This window comes from Artemia sp. Qi Xiang Cuo, chromosome 15, assembly GCF_049724085.1.
Source record: "Artemia sp. Qi Xiang Cuo chromosome 15, ASM4972408v1, whole genome shotgun sequence".
NCBI classification, from domain to species: domain Eukaryota; kingdom Metazoa; phylum Arthropoda; class Branchiopoda; order Anostraca; family Artemiidae; genus Artemia; species Artemia sp. Qi Xiang Cuo.
Window position 1 is genome coordinate 43,176,792 of NC_142808.1, and position 20,418 is coordinate 43,197,209.

General features: G+C 33.5%; 1 protein-coding gene across 1 annotated transcript in view; it reads left to right on the forward strand.

The window, feature by feature from the left end:
- The window catches only part of LOC148943694 (ras and EF-hand domain-containing protein-like), a 148,903-nt gene that overhangs the window by 105,192 nt on the left and 23,293 nt on the right, over positions 1 to 20,418 (forward strand). The window contains exon 6 of the mRNA XM_089101203.1: positions 9,396 to 9,532. Coding sequence (XP_088957329.1) covers positions 9,396 to 9,532 — 137 coding nt within the window. The remainder of the gene's footprint in view (positions 1 to 9,395; positions 9,533 to 20,418) is intronic.

Below are 20,418 nucleotides of genomic sequence, written 5' to 3' on the forward strand. Positions count from 1 at the left end.
AAAAAAAAACAAAGGTACGTTAAAATGTAATGAGTCCTAAATAGAAAAGTTTAAAAAAATAAATAAAAGTGATAGAGCTGGGGAAGTAAAAAATAACTCAAAAGTTATGAGAAATTTAGGCACTACTAACGCAATACCTTTTACTTTATTTTTTTACTTTTACCCTACCTTAGATCCTCCAGAGCCAGGAATGACTCATAGGGCGTCTACGAAGCCTCGCCAGACATCTCGGAACTGAGCTGCAGCCTTGAAATCCTCCCACTGTGGTTAAAAAGACAGCTTCACACTTCTCAGGTCCCGGTCGTACTGCCGTCTTAGGGTGTGTCTTTGTCGACCTCTTTTCCGCCTCCCCTCGGGGCGCCACTCATATATAATATAGCATATATAGCTTTGCTTTTTTACTTTTACTTTACTTTATTAATTAACACGATTATAACACTTCACAATTTACAACTACTGCACTAATGAAAAAACCTCAATAAATACACAATTTATTATTTCTTTCAAACACCAAACACAAAGCGAGTAAACAAGGTTATATAGCACACAAAAGGAGTCTTGCGTAAACAGAATTTGCGAAACAATTTTTTAATTTGGCAAGAAAGTTTTTCGGAGACAGGAGAAGGGGGCCCTAATCAAGATTTACCTCTGGCGCAAGAGATGCCAGAACCGGTGCTGCTTCAGTAATGCTTATATGATCCACGGTCCACGTAATTAAAGATCCTAATTTTTTGTTGTGTTCTATTGTTCGTATTCCAGGATGCTTATTTTAGTTTTAAACCCATTTTTCCCAGAGGTGACGGGATCTTTAGATCAGAATTGGAGGGATTGGTATTATAGGCCCCCTTTATGGAGGTATGAAATAAAATTTGCAACGTACTATGAGCTTAAACTTTCATTACAATGAGCTAAATTTTGATCGAGACTATACCTATTACGACTAATTCTATTGCAACTATTTTTATCAAGATAGCTACTACCGTGTTTCCAGTGTTCATTAACGTCAGCGACTGTTATACACAAATTAATAAAATAACATTAACGAATGGTTTTAACCCACCACCCTAAAAGTCTTGTTCGAGCGAAGTACCAAAAATCTTGTAAACAAATATTTGCACAAAGAAACCTAATCACTTAACCTAATCACTAATCACTAAGTTACTTTTTGTACCCCTCACCCGAATAAAATCCTGGATGTGGTCCTGGTTGTTGCTATCCGCCATGATCTTAAAAACTTTATATGAATGAGCTCAAATTGAAATTAATACTAATTACTGATGAGGTTCACAATCCAGTTTTTAAGATTCTGATATGGAATTTTGATATTTTGCTTCCGTATGTTACCATTCAGTAACAGGTACATAAGTGGGGCTGTCCCAATATATATAAGAAAATTCAGAAAATTTGCCGTGTTCATTATAATAATCTGCATTGGCAAATCGTATTGTGGTAACAAACTGTACTGTATGAAGTTAAGGGGTAAGTTACCAAGACATAAAAGTATAACTACTGTAAATACTTGGGCCTTAGCTGTTGCTAAATTAATTTGTTTAATATTGCCTACACTTGGGTGTGGTGTAACCTTCCTTCGCAATGATTTCTCAAGCTTGAATATCCAAATATTTTGTAAAATTAACCAACTTTGCATTACTATTAGTATGGTGATGTAGAGCACAAAATTTTTGGTTTGAGTCATTGCCTCGGACAGCGTTGCCTCATTGCAATAGCGATATGCTATTTGGCCCTTTGGATTTATAATTATCGCTAAATAAGGACTTGTTGTTAGTACAGAAATTATTGTGGCAACAAAGGCTAGTTTAGAGTTCCGCCAGTTTTTTATTTTTTCAGTAAAGGATAGGAGAATAATTCTAACTATTGATGTAAGCGTTAGAAAAAACTGAGTTAAAACGTAAGGAAGGGGCAGTACTCTTCCTAAACTAAGACAAAACCAGGTCGGTGATTGCATTAAAGCCAACTTAAATGTAAGAGCAATCGGATACAATACTGCAAACAACAAAGATGTTATGCACTGGTATTTGATTGTCATATTAATAAGAGTTTCTGTGGTATTACTGTGCTCTATACAATATAGTAAGTAACCATTGACAGCAATTACTAATATAGTCACAAAAAGAGACACAAGTATGCAGCTAGTAACCAAAGGTATCAGCGATGAGTCGACATCTACTGCGCTATCTCGTTCATATACGTTCCTGGAAACAGAGACATTGTCTCTAAAATAGGTGTTGCTATTGTTGTCCATGATTAGCTTACTAATGTTAAGGTTTAAAGCATTGCAAATGTTAAAAGAACAGTTATTCTAAAGGTGTTGATTGTCAAGTGACTATGCGATGGAAAGAATCTTCGACGTTCCTTGGCCAACTGGATACTTTTGGATGTAATCCAATTTGGTCAGCCGCACGGTCCTCAACGAATTGCCATGCCTGAGGTAAAGCCCAGAAACCTACAAGGCTTTGTGCTGCAATGTTTGAAACAAATTGTGGTTCAAAGTAAATTAGGGCAAACTAAAATTAAATCAGTATCTCCTTGGTAGATCAATCGAGATTAGTAAACTTTATTCATAATCTTTAATAGGAAGGAAACAGAGTGTTCATTCTTCAAAGTTATATCTATCCAAGTTATATCCGTGTTATTGTCAAAAGATTAATTCTTTGATACAGATTGAATATCAAATATCAAAAAATTATTTGATAACTAAGACATCTCATCTTCTTTGGTCAACTAAATTGATTATTATGTAATCCAAGCTCTAATTTCTGACACAACCTTTAACTTATTATCACAATTGTTACTAGTTATTTGAATCTACGTAACTCTTTTCTTGACAAGATTCACACGTTCCTTTTTACATAGCTTTAGAGTCATCTTCTGCCTTCTGCTTGGTTCCAAGTCAGTCGAGTCACTAACAACCAGAACAAGGAAAAACAATCAAATTTTCTTTTTTCCTTTGTTCGCTATGAAACTACAAAAGAAAAGAAAATACATTAATTAAAAATATTTTCTTTTTGCAACTTTGAAGGAACAATTTCTGTCAAAACTCCATAAGAAATAAAAGAAGACGTAGAAGAAAGAAATGCTACTGCGTAATTCTCTTATGCTGCGATGTTTAAGAGGACTTGTTGAAAAAAGAAATTAAGCGCAATTTACTTTAACTTTACATAAGAGAGTTTGCGACAGCCAAACAGTCTAAGTATTCGCCATCACTTACACTCACTCAAAGTCAAACTCACAACTCCTAATTGAATTTGATATAAAGGTGTATCTTACAACTTGTTGATGTTAGAATCATGTCAGCCTGAGGTAAAGACCTGCAGCTAAAATCCTCCCTCTCTCAAACCCTGTTTATATATATAAATACTACACAACTTTTGATTTGAGATCCTCTAGAAATTGGTCCCCTGATTCTCGAAATCACTCACACTTCATAGATAAATTTAGTAGAGGTAGCTACAATCTAGTATGGAACGAACCACGGCCCATAGTAATCAAAAATTAAAAAATATGCGTTAAAAAACTCTGACTAGTGAGAAAAATTGCCATTTCAAGCTAATTTGGGAATGGTAACTTATCAAAATTAATCTTAATAGTAAAATGTTAGTTTTAAAAAGCAATTTTTGGGAATTTTGAAAGTGGTGTCATATCAAAACAAAAGTGCACCATCGGATTCGCTATATCCGAAAACCCTATTCAGGAGACTTACACTCCCCTGGCTGGAACAACAAGGAAAATCACTTTTGTATTGGCAGCATTGATATGTCCTCTTTTTCCCCTCACTTCTAACAGGGCACTGGAACATCATTAAGCTGTTTAAAGGCTCATTTTGAAGGAAATTGATACACCTATGTATTTTTGTAATTAAGAAAACATTGAAATCAGAATCACGTCACGATCCAATATCTCTTCAGACTGATATTCTCAGATGGTGGCTTGAGATCTTTCCACGTCTGAAATCAACAGTGTTTTTAACCCCTGAAACTCTTCTCAAAACCTAAAACTCATGCAGTAGACTCCAAACCAACAACTCAATGCAGCTAGTAGACACAGGACAACTAAACACATCGGAAACTCAGCCCATCCAACTTAGAGCCAGATCCTCAACACAAAGAACCCAAAAGCCATCAGAGATACCCCAAACTTAGCAAAATAAACAGAGAAAAAACAAAATATTTAACCAAGTCAACTTATCGCAAGAGAATCAACGTAGAAACAAAGCCAAAACAATTAAAACCAGCAAATATAGCCCAAGAAATCTCAAATCGGTTATGTAAAAGAGGGAACTCATCATACACAATTCAGTGCAGGCAATCAAAGGCAGCGATAGATCAGCCTAGGAAAACTCAACGAAGGTAACTGGGCCAGGACATTTCAGCAAATGCTAACTGACCCTAAGAAGACTAAAAAATGCGTAAAAGTTCTTATAAAACAATTTAGAGACAATATGAAATTTTAAAAATGCGAGATCCCTCTTTTCAGTGCAATAGTTTAAATCTCTTTATAATGAAGTTTCGTGAGAGATACACAATGTTTTTGTTTGTAGCCCGCCGACATGCTCCCAACAAACGAGATACACAAAATGATAGAACTATTTTAAAAATATTGGTATTCGAGGCTGTTTTGACCATAATGGTGAAGATCGGGAAAGTCAAAACAATTTCGGTGGATGCGATGATAGTCATTTTGTTAATGTTAGAGAAAGATTAAAAATGTGATGGCTATGGTGAACGTTGGAAAGATTCTGAAAAAAATGTTGGAGCTGGAGAAAATGACATAGGATGTGCAAATAGTAGGACACAAGCTCTGCTGATACGCACTACACTTATTACCATAACACATGTTAGTGTTATTTATATACAATAACGCTATGTCAATTATAAGTCTTTTTCAATATTATGAAGTTTATAATTATCTTTCTTTTACTGTAATTAAAATACATTGAATAATTGGCGCTGTAAGAATGAATAATTCGGATTTTATTGACTTGAGGAATGTCTTCCGATAGATGCCTTTGGACTCCAAAGTAAGCAATAAAATTACTACTACCTTCAATACAGGAAAGCACTATCCCACCATGTAGGCTATTTAATTTTCATTTTTCAAGGACAACGGAATTCTCAAGCTGCAATTCTGACCTTAGATAATATTGGGTCTCGAAAATAATAACCGGATACCCTGATTTTAAAACCCATAGAGCACCGCCTATTGTACCGAAGACCCAATTTTAGTAAAAGCCATAAAAACGGATTTATATAATAATTTCATAACTCTACGTTACCTTCCCATTTAAGCTATCCTAAGATTAATGTCCATATACTGCATATTTTAAGAACTTGTAGGGAATAAACTCAGAGGTTAACCCAGATTGCTTATATATATATTTACCTTTATCTTATCTACCTCTTGGATCATTATTATTTGTCACGTACCGTATACCTTAGCGACGTGTCATATCAAAAGTGGTAAATTTAATAAGTCCCTGTTAATGAAGAATATCACTTTCCGACAGTAGAAAAATAATGAACTAGATAGCATGTGTAATAATTATATTTTGAAAGATTATTTTGAATCGTTTGATATTTGATACCTAATTATAGGATTCTGCCCAGTTAGTAATTTTTTCTTACTGCAACAGATATATTTATCTCTTAAACTATATGAGTATCATATTATACTTAAACTGTTTCTGAATCAGCTGAGCAAAAATCCTTCTAAACCATAGATTTACCTCACTTTAGGCCTTCAATCCTCTTGTGTCTCCATAGGTACCAAGGGTATAGACAAGGGGTCTCCAGTTTTTGTGATTTTCTACTGCCGCCAGCATATCTCCCTACTCGGGTTGCAGTTAAGCGTTAAGAGAACGGAGATCTAACTGGTATGTAGGGTGTAGGGTGCTTTTGGGACGACCCCTTTCTCTTTGTCTTGCAGTTGGCACTGGAGGATTGCCTTGGGAGTTTTAAGATTCCTAATTCTTAAGACATAGCATAAATACTGCCAATGATTGTGGGGGATGATATTTGCCATGTGAGGCTTGTTGGTCATTTTTAGGGTCTCAATGTTTGAGAATTGATATGTCCAGTGTATATTTGGGATTCTTCAGAAACATCAAATTTCAAAGGCCAGGATTCAACGCTTTTGCAAACCATCAATATGTCTTTGGCTGTGTACGTAAGAATCAAGAGAACATTTATGTTGATGAATCTAAGTTTGACACAAATTCAAAAACGTTTGATCGCCAGATTCTTTTCATCTTGTTGAAAGATCCACTTCTTTAGCATATACGGAATACTTCTTTAAATTTTACCGGCTGCTCCAACTACTCATCACCGCACTTGATCTGAAGTGGTGAGTTACATGTCGCCATGCATTTGGTTTTGTTCGCATGGATCTTGAGCCCTACGCATTTCCCATTCGGGTTGATTTCGTCAAAGAGTTATCTAGGCATTCCATGTAGGTCTCGAGGATAGTAATGTCGTCGGTGAAGTGAATACTACATAGATATTTTTCTGCATTAAGGCCTTGAGCCGTTGTGTTTCTCAGTATATAGTCGATTACTATGATGAAGAGCACCGGTGATAAGACGCAGCCTAGTTTAACTCCTGAAACGATTTTTAAGTATCGTGTTAGGCCTTTAGATGTATGGTCACATGCTTCAGTGTTCAAATAGTTAACATATAGTATTTTGAGGATCTTCGATGGGACACCATAATGGGAAAGTATTTTCCAAGGGCTTTCTCTTTAGAGAGGGTTGAATGGTTCCTCAAAGTCGATGAATGTCATGTAAATTTTAGATAGCTATTGACTGGATTCCCCTATGAACACTTGGAGGTTTGGATATGAGTGGTTAGGTCTGAAGCTCTGTTGTTCGTGTCTGACTTTGTCATCCAGTTTTGATTTGATACGTTAAAGAATAATGTGAGAAAATTAGCTTTCCAGGTAAAAGATTGCGGTTATCCTGCGCAAATTGTCACATAGAGATGCATAACCATTTCTGAAGTGTTGGATCATCGTACTCCACATCCAATCTAAGGGAACCTTCTCTGAGGAACAAACAGTTTCGAAGAGAGTATCCCATTTGGACATCAAACATATTATAGAAGTACTAATCATTTCAGCCTGTATTCTGTTTTAACCGGGGACTTTATTGTTCTTCAGTTTTTTGGCAAAATAATATTAAGTGAAAACAGTGGTTTCACTGGAATCCAAAGTTCTTTAGGGCCTTCTTTAATTATTTTCGTTGATTAATCGGTGTCTACGTTCTGTTGAAAAACCATCGATGTTTTGGAGTTTTTCTGAATTGGAGTGTTGAAGGTTCTGCCTCATGGTTGTTTATTTTCATGGCTTACAAAATATGTTCTAGATCGGTTCCTTCCATGGAGCCAAGAGCTTCAATCGATTAACCAATTCAGTGACGGAATGGAGCTTTGTAGTTTCATCCGTCATCTTTAATGAATCAAAGATTGGCGGTTTCTTGGTTGCCTGGAGCTTAACCTCTGTTGTTACTCATAATAAATTATGATCGCAGTTGGTTATATACGCCATGGAAGGCTCTGATGTCATTGAGGTTAAGTCTTCATCTGAGGTTCACGAGACAATGGTCGATTTGGATATGAATAGTGTCATATGACGACTTTGAGGGGTATTTTTGAATACTTTTGTGTGTAAAGAGGCTATCAATAATGAAGAGATCCTTTGCAAAGGGAATATCAATAAAGCGAAAACTATTTTCATTTCGTTCTCCAATACCCTGACTTTTTAGGAGTTGAGGGCATTATGACCTCTCTTATTCAAGTAATGATCGCTTATAAGGTTACATAGAGATCACCTTTTGACTACCTGGTTGTTTCGTTTGTCTCTGCATAACATATGAATAGAGACATATTGGCATGGCACCCAACAAATCTGGCCGTCATCACTCGAGGTGAAATTGGAACTCAAATTCTTCGGAGTTTTTACATCATGATTCAAGAGATAAGTGCAACACCTTTTTCTCGCCTCGTAGTTATTCCACTAAAAAATTTCCTTCGGTTATCGTCTAAGGTTTTCTTGCCACTTCCAAGCCTTCTTGCCTCGGTTACTGCAAGAATGTCAGTATTGTATGCTTAAATCTCGTTATTGATCTGTTCAGTTTTTGATAGTTGTGTTATGGTACGTGTATTTCAAAATCATTTTGTTGTTTCTTATTCGCAATTAAAAATTGTGAAGGGGTGTACTTCGGTTGACAACTTTGAGTTCATTCCAAGTAGATTTATTATCGATGTTTCAGTTGCGATAACATTTTTTTCTGGAGCAGGTTGCAGGTCCACGCCCAGCCTCTTTACGCTAAATACCCTGCTACTTACGTTTAAGCTTGACCTTTTGTCCCAATTCTTTAAGAACGACTGTCCTGAAACACAAGGGTCTTTAATTAGAGTAGGATGCTTTTTAAAAGTGCTAAGAACTTTATCGTAAAGAGCATGGTATTGAGGATGGGGCAACCCCTTCAAATACGGAATAATTTTGGTTCGTTTTTAGTTTTTATATTGCTCCTTACTTTCAGTTGAAAAACAAATTGTTTTTTTTCATTTAATTTAAAACTAAGACTGGCGATGGGCAATTTAGGTACTCAGAATTATCAATAAAGAGGCATAAATGAGACGATATTGTTGGGAAACAAAGATGTGAGTAATGAACGATGAGGTAAGAGTGAGATCCTCAATTGCAGATTTCAGTCTTTATTGCAAATAAATGAAGTAGTGTTGATGACAGGGGCGAATCTCCAGCATTTGTATTGGGGGGGGGAAGAGGTGTCCATATTTGGATAGTCAAAGGGCTTGGGATGTATAATATTTTTCTCCACATTATCGGGGAGGGGACAACTGCCCCCCTTGCCACCCCCAAAAGACGTCCCTGGTTGATGGCATATTAGGACTTTTGTTCCATGTGGTGTAAATACTTCTAAAACCACGAGGAAGACCTTCTAGAGTTCATCCTGTTACACCCCCTCTAACTTCTTCCAAGGAATGACGGAAGTCTTAAGAAATAACTTGTATTTTTGCTAAGTCTATAAATCTAAAAATTACCAAAATGCTATCCCGATTTAGGACTCCGGCCTTGGCCAAGGCCGGAACACTGGCCTTGACATCGAAGAACCGATTTTACTGAGAAACAATGTTTAAATTGAAAAAAAAAATCACATCTTCTTCTGATTCATTCTGGAACCGTGTTTTTTTTTGGTTCTCTAATATTAAAGCATCAAAGACTTGCTTTTGTTAATTTTTCTATTTACTTTGTACATAAATTATCATGTTAAAAGTATTTCAAAACAGTGTGATCAACATTCAACACAATAAGATTTTTTTTTATCCGATTACATTATTTTAACTAGATCTACCTTGCAGGTTATTTTCTCATGTAGTCAATGAACAGTCAGTTCAAAGCTACGCTGAAGGTGAATTTATTCAAAGTGCCTTCTTTGACCTTGAAAAGCAAAAGAGACCCCTGACGTATCCTGGCGCCAATAAACAAAATTTTAGAGGTAACATTACTTATTCGTACAATTATGCTCATATTTTCCTATGACAAGAAAAATAAAATAAAACAACGATTAGAAATTGCCAAAGTTCCTAAGCAAGCGGAAGAATAACGAAATACGCAAGACAAATAGACAATAAACCAGAAATACATCAACGTGGACCTCTGTTAACCGTTTGAATGAAATATTTATAAATCATAATGAAGCTATAATGGAAGACACTCCTCGGAAAATTGAACATGCTTACCCTTTGGATCATACAGATTACTCCTTATCAAACAGTTCGTGGTAACGAACTGTTTGATAAGGAGCGACCCGGGTCAATGGCAACCGAAACTCTAAAAAAAGAAATTTTGATACCAATAGATACATCAAAAGAATCAAATTTTAATGTTGATTTCAAATATATAAGTTTCGTCAATTTTAGTCTTACCCATCAAAAGTTACGCGCCTGAGAAAATTTGGCTGATTTTAGAAAAAGGGGGAAATACCCCCTAAAGGTATAAAATCTTAATGAAAATCACAATATCATATTCAGCGTATCAGAGAACCCTACTGTAGAGGTTGCAAGTACCTATCTACAAGAATGTGGACCTTTGCATTTTTTGCCATAAGAAAGATCACGGATGCGTGTTTATTTTATTTTTTTTCTTTCTTTTTCCCAGGTGTGATCGTATCGACCCAGGGGTCCTAGAATATGATGGGAGGGCTCATTGGAACGGAAATTAAAAGTTATAGTGCCTTTTTTAAGTGACCAAAAAAATGGAGGGCAACTAGGCCCCCTCCCACGCTCATTTTTTCCGAAGTCACCTGATCAAAATTTTAAGATAACCATTTTGCTCAGCATGGTCGAAAATACGATAACTATGTATTTTAGGATGATTTAATCCCCCAAAGTTTCCGGGGGAGGGCCGAAAGTTAAGAACTTTACCCAATGTTAACATATAGTATTGGTTATTGGGAAGTATATAGACCTTTTCATGGGGGATTTTTTCTGGTAGATGGGGTGGGGTGGGTGGGTCGGGGGTTATATGGGAGGATCTTTCCATGAAGGAAGTTTCCATGGGGGAAGCGACTTTGCTATGAAGGGGGCGCCGGTTTCCCAGCATTGTTAAAGAAAAAGATCAGAAATTAAATGTAAAAAACAACAACTTTTTCAACTGAAAGTAAGGAGCAACATCAAAACTTAAAACGAACAGAAAATATTACATATATAATTAGGTTCACCTCCTAGTCAATACCTCACTCTTTAAGCCAAAGATTTTTTAGTACTTTCATAAGAGCTATTTATTCTAATTAACGGCCTTTGTGATTAAGGGGTCATTTTTAAAGAATCGGAACAAAATTTGAACTTTAGCTTAAAGAGCATAGTATTGACTAGGGGGCGAACACCCTTATATACGCATTACAAATCCATTAGTGTAGAATGTCGTTTCGTAAGTTAATTCGTAATTAATATAAATTTATTACTAACCAAAACGTTCGTAAATAAAATTAAACAATTTTCGCAAAAGCCATTTAACCAAATAAAAGTAAAATTAATATGCAAATTTTCTTTAATTATTTATGTACGGTGAGCCAAAATTAAAACCTGCATTAATTCAAAAACGTTCAAAAATTAAATAAGAACAAACAAGTTTTTTGAACTGAAAGTAAGGAACGACGTTAAAACTTAAAACGAACAGAAATTATTCCGTATATCAAAGGGGCTGTTCCTTCCTCAACGCCTCGTTCTTTACGCTAAAGTTTGACTTTCTCACAACTCTATTTTTTAAACAATGAAAAACTTTAGCGTAAAGAGCGACTGAACGTTTTTTAACAAATGCAGGTTCGAATTTGGCTCACCGTACATGACAAATTAAAACAAAATTTGCATATTAGTTTTGGAAAAGTTCCCCCCTCCCCGTGTAAAATATGCTCTAGAGAGTTCACTGATACTAGGCTGTGTAATATCAGTTAGAGGCGCAAAAAAGCTTCATTGGCAGCACAAACAAGCTAGCTAAAGAATGTTTCTAAGAACTGAAATCATAAATACATTGAATTGTCTTTCTTTACTGTAAAACTGTAATAAAAAAAATCAGATCATGATACGCTGTTGTTGTTGATTATAATAACTAACTGTTTAAACAATCACACGCCTATTAAGTATATTCAGAAAATACAATTACTGCACATTCTAGAGCCATTTTCCCACTTCGTAAATCAAAGAAAATGATTAGTTAACGATTTCATTAAGTAGCGAAAAGAGCGATGTGTTAAGGAGTGCGTAACCACCCTCATATATGTAGCAATTTCTGTTTTATTTATTAAGCTTTGATGTTGCTTCTCACTTTCAGTTGAAGACACCTGTTTTTTTTCATTTAATTTTTAATCTTTTTTATATAATGCCGGGAAATCCAGCTTCCCCCTCCATGAAAAATTCCACTCACGTCAATCCTTCCATGTAAAAGTTCTTCCCAGTAGAAATGACCCTATTGATCGTGACGGGAGTCCATATATGGGCATAGAGTCCCTTGGGAGATGGTTTTCTCACTGAGAATGAAAAAACAGGATTTTTCTCACTTGAAAAAACAGGAATTTTTTCACTTTTATGGATGTTTCTTGGACGGTTATGAGTGTTGGTCAATTTATTTGTTGTTTTTCATGGATGTCAACATCAATTTATGTCTGTTTTTATGGTTTTTCTCACTGAGAATGAAAAAACAGGATTTTTCTCACTTTGATGGATGTTTCATGGATGATTATGTGTGTTGGTCAATTTATGGATGTTTTTATGGTTTTTCTCACTGAGAATGAAAAAACAGGATTTTTCTCACTTTGATGTGTTTTCAAGGCCGATTTATTTATTGTTTCCAAGTGCATTGTCTCCGGGGCGAATGACACATGACACATGACACGTGGTACATGACACATGACACATGACACATGCCACATGACACATGACACATGACACATGACATGACACATGACACATGACACAGACACAGACACAGACATAGACACACAATGGATTTCTGAGAAATTTATTACATAATCGGTAGAACCCTATCGGGAGGTCATGACGGGGGTCCATATATGGGCATAGAATGACGTAATCGACTAGGACAGTTGGAATATTTCAGTAGTGGTTTGTCGTGGTTTACCATTTCACAGTTACATTCTCTTGATTTTTCAAAGTTCATTGTGGATTTCTTTCGTTGAAATGAAAGAGTTGGAATATTTCAGTAATGTTCTGTCGTGGTTTACCATGTCACAGTTACATTCTATTGATTTTTCAAAGTTCATTTTGACTTTCTTTCGTTGAAATGCAAGAGTTGGAATATTTCAGTAGTGTCTTATCGTGGTTTACCTTGTCACAGTTACATTCTCTTGATTTTTCAAAGTTCATTGTGTATTTCTTTCGTTGAAATGCAAGAGTTGGAATATTTCAGTAGTGTTTTGTCGTGGTTTACAATATCACAGTTACATTCTCTTGATTTTTTAAAGTTCATTGTGGATTTCTTTCGTTGAAATGCAAGAGTTGGAATATTTCAGTAGTCTTATCATGGTTTACCTTGTCACAGTTACATTCTCTTGATTTTTCAAAGTTCATTGTGGATTTCGTTCTTTGAAATGCAAGAGTTGGAATATTTCAGTAGTGTTTTGTCGTGGTTTACTTTGTCACAGTTACATTCTCTTGATTTTTTTAAAGTTCATTTAGAATTTCTTTCGTGAAATACAAGAGTTGGAATATTTCAGTAGTGTTTTGTCATGGTTTACCTTGTCACAGTTACATTCTCTTGATTTTTCAAAGTTCATTTTGAATTTCTTTCGTGAAATGCAAGAGTTAGAATATTTCAGTAGTGTTTTGTCGTGGTTTACAGTGTTTTGTCGTGGTTTACCTTGTCACAGTTACATTCTCTTGATTTTTCAAAGTTTATTGTGGATTTCTTTCGTGAAATCCAAGAGTTGGAATATTTCAGTAGTGTTTTGTTGTGGTTTACCTTGTCACAGTTACATTTTCTTGATTTTTCAAAGTTCATTTTTGAATTTCTTTCGTAAGATGCAAAAGTTGAAATATTTTAGTAGTGTTTTGTCGTGGTTTACTTTGTCACAGTTACATTGTCTTGTTTTTTCAAAGTTCATTTTGGAATTTCTTTCGTTGAAAAGCAAGAGTTGGAATATTTCAGTAGTGTTTTGTCGTGGTTTACCATGTCACAGTTACAATCTCTTGATTTTTCAAAGTTCATTTTGAATTTCTTTCGTGAAATGAAAGAGTTGGAATATTTCATAAGTTTTTTTTTGTGGTTTACTTTGTCACAGTTACATTCTCTTTATTTTTCAAAGTTCATTTTGGATTTATTTGGTTGAAATGCAAGAGTTGGAATATTTCAGTAGTGTTTCGTTGTGGATTATCTTGTCACACTTACATTCTCTTGATTTTTCAAAGTTCATTTCGAATTTCTTTCGTTGAAATGCAAGAGTTGGAATATTTCAGAAGTGTCTTGTCGTGGTTTACCTTGTCACAGTTACATTCTCTTGATTTTTCAAAGTTCATTTGAATTTTATTCGTTGAAATGCAAGAGTTGGAATATGTCAGTAGTGTTTTGTCGTGATTTACCATTTCACAGTTACATTCTATTGATTTTTCAAAGTTCATTTTGAATTTCTTTCGTTGACATGCGAGAGTTGGAATATTTCAGTAGTGTTTTGTTGTGGTTTACCTTGGCACAGTTACATTTTCTTGATTTTTCAAAGTTCATTTTGAATTTCTTTCATTGAAATGCAAGAGTTGGATTATTTCAGTAGTGTTTTGTCATGGTTTACCATATCACAGATACATTCTCTTGATTTTTCAAAGTTCATTATGGAATTTCTTTCTTTGAAATGCAAGAGTTGGAATATTTCAGTAGTGTTCTGTAATTGTTTACCATGTCACAGTTACACTCTCTTGATTTTTCAAAGTTCATTTTGAATTTCTTTCGTTGAAATGCAAGAGTTGGAATATTTCAGTAGTGTCTTATCGTGGTTTACCTTGTCATAGTTACATTCTCTTGATTTTTCAAAGTTCATTTTTGAATTTCTTTCGTTGAAATGTGTTTTGTTGTGCTTTACCATGACACAGTTACATTTTCTTGATTTTTCAAAGTTCATTTTGAATTTCTTTCGTGAAATGCATGAGTTGGAATATTTCAGTAGTGTTTTGTCGGGGTTTACTGTGGTTTACCTTGTCACAGTTACACTTTCTTGATTTTTCAAAGTTCATTTTGAATTTCTTTCGTTGAAATGCAAGAGTTGGAATATTTCAATAGTGTATTGTTGTGTTTTACCTTGTAACACTTACATTTTCTTGATTTTTAAAAGCTCATTTCAAATTTTTTTCATTGAAATGCAAGAGTTGGAATGTTTAATTAGTCTTCTTTAATGGTTTAACTTGTCACATATACATTCTCTTTATTTTTCAAATTTAATTTTAATTTATTTAGTTGTAATTCAATATTTTGAATATTTAAGTAGCGTTTTTTCATGTTTTACCATTTCACAGTTAAATTCTCTTGATTTTTCAAAGTTCATTTTGAATTTTTTTCTTTGAAATGCAAGAGTTAGAATATTTCAGTAGTGTTTTGTCATTGTTTACCTTGTCACAGTTACATTCTCTTTATTTTTCAAAGTTCATTTTGAATTTCTTTCATTAAAATGCAATAGTTGGTTTATTTCAGTAGTGTTTTGTTGTGCTTTACCTTGTCACAGTTACATTCTCTTAATTTTTCAAAGTTCATTTTTAATTTCTTTCGTTGAAATGAAACAGTTGGAATATTTCAGTAGTTTTTCGTTAGGGTTTACATTGTAACATTTACATTCCCTTAATTTTTCGAAGTTCATTTTGAATTTCTTTCGTTGAAATGCAAGAGTTGTAATATTTCAGTAGTGTTTTGTCGTGGTTTACCTTGTCACAGGTACATTCTCTTAATTTTTCAAAGTTCATTTTGGATTTTTTTCGTTGATATGCATGAGATAGAACATGTCAGTAGTGTTTTATTGTGAATTACCTTGTCAAAGTTACATTCTCTTGATTTTTCAAAGTTCATTTAGAATTTCTTTCATTGAAATGCAAGAGTTAGAATATGCCAGTAGTGTTTTGTCATGGTTTACCTTGTCACAGTTACATTCTTTTTATTTTTCAAAGTGCATTTGAATTTCTTACATTGTAATGCAAGAGTTGGATTATTTCAGTAGTGTTTTGTTGTGCTTTACCTTGTCACAGTTACATTCTCTTAATTTTTCAAAGTTCATTTTTAATTTCTTTTATTGAAATGCGAGAGTTGGAATATTTCAGTAGTGTTTTGTCGTGGTTTACCATGTCACAGTTATATTCTCTTGATTTTTCAAAGTTCATTTCAGATTTCTTTCGTTGAAATGCAAGAGTTGACATATTTCAGTAGTGTTTTGTTGTGGTTTACCATTTCACAGTTATATTATCTTGATTTTTAAAAGTTCATTTCGGTTTTTTTTTGTTGAAATTCAAGACAGGGAATATGTAAGAAGTGTTTTGTTGTTGTTTACATCCACACAGTTAAATTATCTTAATTTTTAAAAGATCACTTTGGATTTCTATCGTTGAAATGCAAGAGTTAGAATATTTAAGTAGTGTTTTGTTGTGGTTTACCTTGTCAAAATTAAATTTTCTTGATTTTTCAAAGTTCATTTTAAATTTCTTTCGGTGAAATGCAAGAGTTGGAATATTTCAGTAGTGTTTTGATATGGTTTACCTTGTCACAGTTACATTCTCTTGAGTTTTCACAGTTCATCTTAAATTTCTTTTATTGAAATGCAAGAGTTATAATATTTCAGTAGTGTTTTTTCAAGGTTTACCTTGTCACAGGTACATTCTCTTGAGTTTTCACAGTTCATTTTAAATTTCTTTCGATGAAATTCAAGAGTTGGAATATTTAATATTTCAGTAGTGTTTTGTCGTGGTTTACCTTGTCACAGTTACATTCTCTTAATTTTTCAAAGTTCATTTTGAATTTCTTTCGATGAAATGAAAGAGTTGGAATATTTCAATAGTGTTTTGTCATGGTTTACCATGTCACACTTACATTCTCTTAATTTTTTCAAAGTTCATTTTGGTTTTATTTAGGTGAAATGCAAGAGTTGGAATATTTCAGTAGTGTTTTGATGTGGTTTACCTTGTCACAGTTACATTGTTAATTAAGTTACATTCACAGTTACAGTCACAGTTACATTCATTCAAAAATTAAGAGAATGTAACTGTGACAAGGTAAAGCACAACAAAACACTACTGAAACAATCCAACTCTTGCATTACAATGTAAAAAATTCAAATGCACTTTGAAAAATAAAAAGAATGTAACTGTGACAAGGTAAACCGTGACAAAACACTACTGACATATTCCAACTCTTGCATTTCAATGAAAGAAATTATAAATTAACTTTGAAATATCAAGAGAATGTATCTACCACAATATAATTTACGACAGAACACTATTGACATAGTCCAAATCTTGTACATCATAGAAAGAAAATCAAAAAGAAATCTGAAAAATTAAGAGAATTTAGCTGTGACTAGGTGAACTGTAATAAAACACTACTGAAATAATCCATCTCTTACATTTCAATGAAAGAAATTCAAAATGAACTTCGAAAAATCTAGAGAATGTAAGTTTGACAATGTAAACCAAGACAAAACACTACTGAAATATTCAAACTATTTCATTTCAAAGAAAGAAATTAAAAATTAACATTGAAAAATAAATATAATGTAACTGTGACAAGGTAAAGCACGACAAAACACTACTGAAATATTCCAACTCTTGCATTTCAATGAAATAAATTCAAAATGAACTTTGGAAAATCAAGAGAATGTAACTGTGACACGGTAAACCATGACAAAACACTACTGAAATATTCCAACTCTTGTATTTCAATGAAAAAAATTCAAAATGAACTTTGAAAAATCAAGAGAATGTAACAGTGACAAGGTAAACCATGACAAAACACTACTGAAATATTCCAACTCTTGCATTTCAATGAAATAAATTCAAATGAACTTTGAAAAATCAAGAGAATGTAACTTTGACATGGTAAACCACGACGAAACACTACTGAAATATTCCAACTCTTTCATTTCAATTACAGAAATTCGAAATTAACTTTGAAAAATCAAGAGAATGTAAGTGTGACAAGGTAAACCACAACAAAACACTACTGAAATATTCCAACTCTTGCATTTCAACGAAAGAAATTCAAAATGAACTTTGAAAAATCAAGCAAGTGTAACTGTGACAAGGTAAACCACAGTAAACCCCGACAAAACACTACTGAAATATTCCAACTCATGCATTTCACGAAAGAAATTCAAAATGAACTTTGAAAAATCAAGAAAATGTAATTGTGTCATGGTAAAGCACAACAAAACATATTTCACGAAAGAAATTCAAAAACTAACTTTGAAAAATCAAGAGAATGTAACTGTGACAAAGTAAACCACGATAAGACACTACTGAAATATTCCAACTCTTGCATTTCAACGAAAGAAATTCAAAATGAACTTTGAAAAATCAAGAGAGTGTAACTGTGACATGGTAAACAATTACAGAACACTACTGAAATATTCCAACTCTTGCATTTCAAGGAAAGAAATTCCAAAATGAACTTTGAAAAAACAAGAGAGTGTATCCGTGATAAGGTAAACCATGACAAAACACTACTGAAATAATCCAACTCTTGCATTTCAATGAAAGAAATTCAAAATGAACTTTTAAAAATCAAGAGAATGTAACTTTGACACGGTAAACCACGATAAAACACTACTGAAATATTCCAACTCTTGCATTTCAACGAAAGAAATTCAAAATGAACTTTGAAAAATCAAGAGAATGTAACTGTGACAAGGTAAACCACAACAAAACAATAGTGAAATATTCCAACTCTTTCATTTCAACGAAATAAATTCAAATGAACTTTGAAAGATAAAGAAAATGTAACTGTGACAAGGTAAACCATGATAAGACACTACTGAAATATTCCAACTCTTGCATTTCAACGAAAGAAATTCAAAATGAACTTTGAAAAATCAAAAGAATGTAACTGTGACAAGGTAAACCACAACAAAACACTCTTGAAATATTCCAACTCTTGCATTTAAACGAAAAAAATCCAAAATAAACTTTGAAAAGTCAATAAAATGTAACTGTGACAAAGTAAACCAAGATAAAACACAATTAAAATATTCCAACTCTTGTATTTCACGAAAGAAATTCAAAATGAACTTTGAAAAATCAAGAGAATGTAACTGTGAAATGGTAAACCACGACAAAACACTACTGAAATATTCCAACTCTTGCATTTCAAGGAAAGAAATTCCAAAATGAACTTTGAAAAAACAAGAGAATGTAACTGTGACAAAGTAAACCACGACAGAACACTACTAAAATATTTCAACTCTTGCATCTTACGAAAGAAATTCAAAAATGAACTTTGAAAAATCAAGAAAATGTAACTGTGACAAGGTAAACCACAATAAAACACTACTGAAAAATTCCAACTCTTGCATTTCACGAAAGAAATTCTAAATGAACTTTAAAAAATCAAGAGAATGTAACTGTGACAAAGTAAACCACGACAAAACACTACTGAAATATTCCAACTCTTGGATTTCACAAAAGAAATCCACAATGAACTTTGAAAAATCAAGAGAATGTAACTGTGACAAGGTAAACCATGATAAGACACTACTGAAATATTACAATTCTTGCATTTCAACGAAAGAAATCCACTATAAACTTTGAAAAATCAATAGAATGTAACAGTGACAAGTTAAACCACGAAAAAACACTACTGAAATATTCCAACTCTTTAATTTCAACGATTGAAATCAACAATGATCATTTAAAAAACATGTGACTGTAACTTAGGCATGGTAAACCACGACATAATACTACTTAAATATTCCGATTCTTGCATTTCAACGAAAGTAATTCAAAATAAACTTAGAAAATTCAATGGAATCTATGAGTGTCATGGTAAAGCACGACAAAACGCTTCTGAAATATTTCAACTCTTACATTTCACGAAACAAATTCTAAATGAACTTTAAAAAATCAAGAGAATGTAACTGTGACAACGTAAACCACGACAAAACACTACTGAAATATTCCAACTCTTGCATTTCAACGAAAGAAATCCACAATGAACTTTGAAAAATCAAGAGAATGTAACTGTGACAAGGTAAAACACGATAAAACACTACTGAAAAATTTCAACTCTTGCATTTCAACGAAAGAAATCCACAATGAACTTTGCAAAATCAAGAGAATGTAACTGTGACAAGGTAGACCACGACAAAACACTACTGAAATATTCCAACTCTTACATTTCAATGAAAGAAATTCAAAATGAACTTTGAAAAATCAAGAAAATGTAACTGTGACAATGTAAAACCACGACAAAACACTACTGAAATATTCCAACTCTTGCATTTCAACGAAATAAATCCACAATGAACTTTGAAAAATCAAGAGAATGTAACTGTGAAAAGGTAAACCACGGCAAATCAATACTGAAATATTTCTACTCTTGAATTTCCCGAAAAAAATCCGAAATGAACTTTGAAAAATAAAGAGAATGTAAGTATGAAATGGTAAACCACGACAGAACACTACTGAAATATTTCAACTCTTGCATTTCAATGACAAAAATTCCAAGATGAAGTTTGAAAAATCAAGAGAATGTAACTGTGACAAAGTAAACCACGACAAAACACTACTAAAATATTTCAACTTTTGCATCTTACGAAAGAAATTCAAAAATGAACTTTGAAAAATCAAGAAAATGTAACTGTGACAAGGTAAACCACAATAAAACACTACTGAAATATTCCAACTCTTG